Below are 5,659 nucleotides of genomic sequence, written 5' to 3'. Positions count from 1 at the left end.
TCTTTTGTTATTTATAATTTATTTAATTTAATAAATAATTTATTTAATTGAATTTGATCAAAATAGTAATTTCTAAGCGAATCCAATAATATCATTCTACTCCAATAATTTCTAAGCGAATCCAATAATTTATTTAATTGAATTTAATTTAATAAATAATTTATCTTTTGTCGGAGTACAAAATATGTGCCTTTATAATATACAATTTGAAAATATGACCTCAACTCAGGGGTGAATTCTTATTAATTGAAAGATTATTTCATAATCAAATAGGTCGACCTAAACAACAATCAAATATTAAGATGGTCTTGGGTACAATCGGGTTGCATCCGTACTTAGACCCTGATCCGAGCTCATATTCTAATCTGAACCATATAAATAACTTTGTTCTGAGTGCAGGTCAATCCAGTTGTACAATACACTCGATTGTACTCAAATTTTTGTGAATAAATATTATCATTATTATTATTATTTGCAGATATTCCTTCCATTATATATTTTTCTCTATTTGATATTATTTGTTATCTTGATTTCATTGGATCATACAGTATCACAAAATTTCTAAAATAAAAAATTAATTGTAAATTAGCAGCATCTTTTCCTTCCAAGTTCCAACACTACAAATACATATATTTTTGTAAAATATAAACAATTTTTTTTTAAAGTAGACGTTATGACGTGTATATTTACAATATTTGCATGAAAAATACAAAAACCATTCGGTCTTATTTCATTTTGAATCTCATTTTGATTTTTCATGAGACTTCATCGATTCACAATTTATATAAGATGATAAATTTTGTACAATCACATTAGTTTGTCAACAGACTTCGTCGATTAAAAATCTAAATAAAAAAATATACATCGATTTTTTATTAGATTTTACTCATTTTCGGTGGAGACTAAATACAACGTGCCCTAATCTTGAATAGTAGATAATTTCATACCTTATAGCCGGTAACAAAGACAAAAAACACCAAGTACAGCGTTGAACAAATGCCATTGTATATGAGCTCGATGATTTTTTTTGTCCTTGCAATCTCACATTCTCCTTCACTCTCAGACACGGCCGCAGCAGCCGCGCTCGGGCGCTCAAACGAGATCGATTTGGCCACTCTCGACGAGTGGTTTTATAGACTTGTATGGCAAAGCATACAGATCGTCTGCTTCAATGTCAATAGGCTCTTCTCCACTGTCATGTTTGTCAATGGTAAAAATGTAAAGAACATAGTTAAGCAGAGGAATAATAGAGTCGAAAATTCGCAGTTGGTATATTACCCGTCGTCGAGCTGAAAGGCTCCTAAATATTTCTTGCTTCTGCAGACAACATAGGCATCCAGCTGCGGCTCCGGAACTAACATAGCATAAAGTTGGAAAATGTGTTTAAAATCACTCCATATTAAGAAGCTGTTTTATTCTACGAGAAGAGAGAATAATGAAGTGAAATTAAATAAAATGAAAGGAAGAGCGTCATAAGAAGGAAAATTCAACTTATAGACTATAGTTCCAAATTTTTGGCGCGTTTTGCAGCCCAGTCAGAAATCTAGTGCCAAAATCTCGATCCACTGATATTATTGAGAAAAAATATTGAAATGTCATAGATTTTTTTTGGCATATTTCTTAAGGTTAGGATATTTTTTGTAAAGTTGATGATAACCCTTTATTCTATACAAATGCAGAATGAAGAAATGAAACAAAAAGAAGCGCATAAGGAAAAATCAAATTAGTTGAAAACGAGAAGATTCAAGTAACAGATTCGTGCGGGGAGTGGCATGCTCACCCATGTCGTCGTCTTCACTTGCTGCAGATTGCCTCAAATGGGACTGATATTGATCTGGCAATCTAGAGAGTACAGACAGCTCCAGATGATGCTTTATATCTCCAGCAAACCTGCATTAGATGTTAAAAACAGATAATTTTACGAGCAAGACCAATCACTAGAGCCGAAACAAGTTACCTCGAAGCAAATTTCTGTTCCTGCTTAGAGAGCCTATTCCACTGTTCTGCAGTTTTCTGTATTAGAAAGACGTATTTTTCAATCTGCATCAACGTTCATCACAAGTAAACGACGATGTTAGTCGAGAAGCATCTCATTGCTTGTCAATTGAGAGAGGAACAGCACCCGAACAACCACAAAGAGAGACTAAGGCGTAGCCAAAGTTTTACCTTTTGAAGACGAGTGCGGAGATATGATCTCAACAAGAACATGGTCCTGTCCAAGTCCATCTGGTAAAGAGATACTGTTAGTGGATCGACACCATTCTTGTTGATCTCATCCACCATTTCTTCCTAAAAAGTATAAGTCGATAGTTTATCAGTGCAACCTTACATTCGCAGCAAGCATTTTGTTATTCACTGCTAGCAGAATGGTTAAATTTCAAGTGGAAACTGATCCATGCCATATCTCATATTCAAAGTAGGACTCATATGCACACAAAAACCATACTTCATTGCACTAATTTCAAATTCAACAGTCATTCATTCAAACAAATGGTTTAACATCACACAAGAAAAACAATTTTAGTGGTTCTATGAATGTCGATAAAGAAGTTCGGTATAGAAGAGATTTTGAGATTTCAACTTATCATCCACGAGAAAAATTCAATCTACAAACACATTATCATCATACATTGCAAAGATAATTTTTTCTGCATGATCCTCAACACAATTTCAGGTGTGGTTTCTCGAGCTAAGACGAGAACTTTAGAGGAAAAAAAGTTCATTTTATATCAAAGATGTAAACAAAAAACTCCAATTTTACACTGAACACAATAAATTAGCAAAACCAAATTAATAAATTAGTAGAAAATTACATTCTTTTTCAGCCAAAAATGTAATCTTTCAGAATATAACTTCAACTGAACCAGTCAAAACCACACAAATCACGACTGTGAAACCAATTCGTAGACGAAAAAGCAAATTACAACTACAAAAATCCACTAATTTCATCTAAAAAAACCATTAACCCTAACGCCCAAACCAACATTACTAATCCATCGAAAATCAACCACAACGAAAGTACAAATTACCTATACAATTTAGCTAAAAAAGCTTTAAAAGGGGTATATTACTTCTGAAATTATTCGAGAAATAACGCTCACCATTAATTGGATCTGTTGGCGCGACCTCTGCACCAAATCGGCGGCGTATGTGAGAATCTCAGGCGCCGCCTTCTCGTTCCGCCACGCGCTCTTCAGCCGCTCGGCGTCGGTCGTCGACATCAACGACTCATAGTCGTCGGCAGCAGAGCTTTCTCCTGCACCCGAATCCATAGGATAAATTTTTTTCTTCCTGCAAAAGAGATGTGTTATTTTTTCCTTTCTTTTCTAATTTTAAGTGGGAATTAAGCTAGTGAAGAAATGGCGCCAAAATCTTGATGATCGCCACAGTTGGATTTGAGATGCAGGAAGGAATGGACGGTCGAGATCCCCTTATGTCTTTAGGCAGTGTAGAATTTGGATATTTGTTATGCCAAATATTTCATGGTTAATAGCATATAAATTAACGAAATTTCAACAAATTCTCATTTTAAATATAATTTTAAATTTTTTGTTAAAATTATTTAATATTATAAATTTTTAATTTATATATTCACACATTTTTTAACGTGATGACATGAATATACTCACTTGAAATGAATATGCTTGTGTGACATAAATATGACAATGTGAAAAAATAAAACTAATATTGTACTATATATTTTGTGTGGGTAGTATTTCGCTTGTGTGCGATTATTTCTCACTTTGTGTGGTGTAGAGATTTCCGGGTGTAGCTCGACATTTTGACACCGAAAATATCAATTTTCTCATGCTTTGGTGAAGTATAAATGAAAGCGTAGTATAAGAAAGCGTGATCAATAAATCAAAGTAGATAAATAAGCGATAAATTGATCTGTAAATAAAGAATATAAATCTATGGTTCTAGACTTCTAACAAAGAAATTATTCAGTAATATAAATTTTAAATCAAAAGCTAACAATAATTATCTCAATCTAGCTAGTTATACTAATTCTAGGCAAATAATGAAATCAAAGCAATATAAATGAGGGAATGGCAATTGAAGGGCAAGGGAAATTGTAAAGCTGCTTCAAGAAATTGTTTCGCATAATCAAGGTCAAGAGATTTACAAATATTGGCAAATTAATAATTTCCAATCTAAAGTGTAAAGGAATTCCACTATCTAATCTATCATTTTCCTAAGCACAAAAGACAAAGTGCAGAAAGAATGGAATTTCAAAGTGACTGAGCTGTGGAAATCGAAAAGCTCAACTGAAATATTCTACTCATAAGAAATAAGAAGCACGCGATGAATTTAAATAAAACAAACTTAAAGTACTATAAATTCAATCTCGAATCGGAAAACAAATCTTATCTATCTAACCTTATTATTGGAAAGCTGAAATTGAAAAGTGCCAAGTGATAATTGTCTATATCTGAAGTAATTAAAAAGAATTGCAGCAAATAATAATCTGAGAGTGAAGCGGTGGCCACTGCTGAAACTGTTTTCTCATAATTTCTGGCGAAAAATCCTGCAAATAACATAAACAACACAAACACGTGAACTTTGTCATAATCCAGCAATTCTGGAGGAATATAAAATTGTATATTCTTTTGTTCATTTTATTTTGTATATTCTTTTGTTCATTTTATTTATTTTGTTTACCCAACAAAAAGAAGAAGAAATATAAAATTGATTTTGAAAGATGTGGCTCGTTTTCAAGTCCTTCAACATACCTCTTGAAGGCAAAATAAGACGCAAATGGTCCGACTTTTGGTGTTATTGATATCAAAATTTAGAGGTTATTTCCATCTAATCATCGCTTTCTAATTGGCACTAAAATTGTACTTTTTTCTGTACATCCATTGGAGAGAGAATATTCTATCAAGATATTCACATCGATAATTATTTTAAATTTAATATAATATTGTGGTATTATGACTCGTAGTTAGTGACTAGGAAAACATTATTAAAATGCACACTTGAACTTGAAAGATGAGATTAGTCGTCTTACCAAAGTTCTATTTTTCTTTCAAGAATAGGTTATGAATTTATTCTCTCTTTGGCTAAATCCACATTTCTTCTCATTATAGAATGGCAGGGGTTTCCTATGATCAAACCTTTTGTAGTCTAATATTATTCATTCAAATGCATAATAATCTTTTTTTATATATATAAATTATATAAATAAATAAAGAAATTTAAAAAATCGCATGACGAAGAACTCGAACCCAGGACCTCAGGTCTTTGACATTAATCTCCTACCGCTAGACCAACACACGCACACAAATACATAATTATCTTTAAATTTCGATACAGTGAGTAAAGCGATGAACACTTAAATTCTATGCATGTGTAGTCTTTTACAAATACTTAAATTCATAGCTGACTCGTCACTTGGGTCGGTTATTGACTTATATACAAAATCGAACAACTTGATGAGCCCAACTAAAAACAATTTTCAAATTAACCTGAATATAAAAAAATGTATGATTATAGTCAGGTTTTCTAGCTGACTCGTCCTTTTGTATTATCATAAATATTTGTTATATAGTATCTTCTTCACCCTTTTATAAGTTGGTGTTTAACGTAACCAACACCTAAATCTATAAAGGGAAAACATAAAATTCTACCTAGTCGAGAAGGCTGGAAAGAGTAAAAA

At 32.4% G+C, this 5,659-nt stretch overlaps 1 protein-coding gene across 2 annotated transcripts; it reads right to left on the bottom strand.

Moving 5' to 3' along the window:
* Window positions 1-745: 745 nt before the first annotated feature.
* On the bottom strand, window positions 746-4,499 carry LOC131005099 (DNA replication complex GINS protein SLD5-like). Of its 2 annotated transcripts, XM_057931909.1 has the most exons (7): window positions 4,381-4,499; window positions 3,102-3,291; window positions 2,167-2,289; window positions 1,958-2,040; window positions 1,781-1,890; window positions 1,279-1,354; window positions 746-1,192 (listed from the first exon to the last, which is right to left on the bottom strand). In XM_057931909.1, exons 2-7 carry the CDS (start codon window positions 3,270-3,272, stop codon window positions 1,093-1,095), a joined length of 663 nt encoding a protein of 220 aa, XP_057787892.1. In that variant the 5' UTR covers window positions 3,273-3,291; window positions 4,381-4,499; the 3' UTR covers window positions 746-1,092. The 2 variants fall into 2 exon arrangements, with proteins under 2 accessions (XP_057787892.1, XP_057787893.1); XM_057931910.1 differs by lacking the exon at window positions 4,381-4,499 and having other exon boundaries at window positions 3,102-3,498.
* Window positions 4,500-5,659: the final 1,160 nt, after the last annotated feature.

The sequence above is a fragment of the Salvia miltiorrhiza genome, chromosome 1 (genome assembly GCF_028751815.1).
Source record: "Salvia miltiorrhiza cultivar Shanhuang (shh) chromosome 1, IMPLAD_Smil_shh, whole genome shotgun sequence".
Lineage (NCBI taxonomy): Eukaryota > Viridiplantae > Streptophyta > Magnoliopsida > Lamiales > Lamiaceae > Salvia > Salvia miltiorrhiza.
Note: the sequence above shows the minus strand (reverse complement) of the source record. Positions and strands in the feature narration are given on the sequence as shown.

Excerpts from the sequence above, each read along its gene's own strand:
- LOC131005099 (XM_057931909.1), bottom strand. The coding sequence starts at position 3,272 with ATGGATTCGGGTGCAGGAGAAAGCTCTGCTGCCGACGACTATGAGTCG. Across the intron at positions 1,355-1,780 it reads AAGTGAAGACGACGACATGG|TTCCGGAGCCGCAGCTGGAT; the intron begins GTGAGCATGCCA and ends ATGCTATGTTAG. Across the intron at positions 1,193-1,278 it reads GCCTTTCAGCTCGACGACGG|TGGAGAAGAGCCTATTGACA; the intron begins GTAATATACCAA and ends CAAACATGACAG.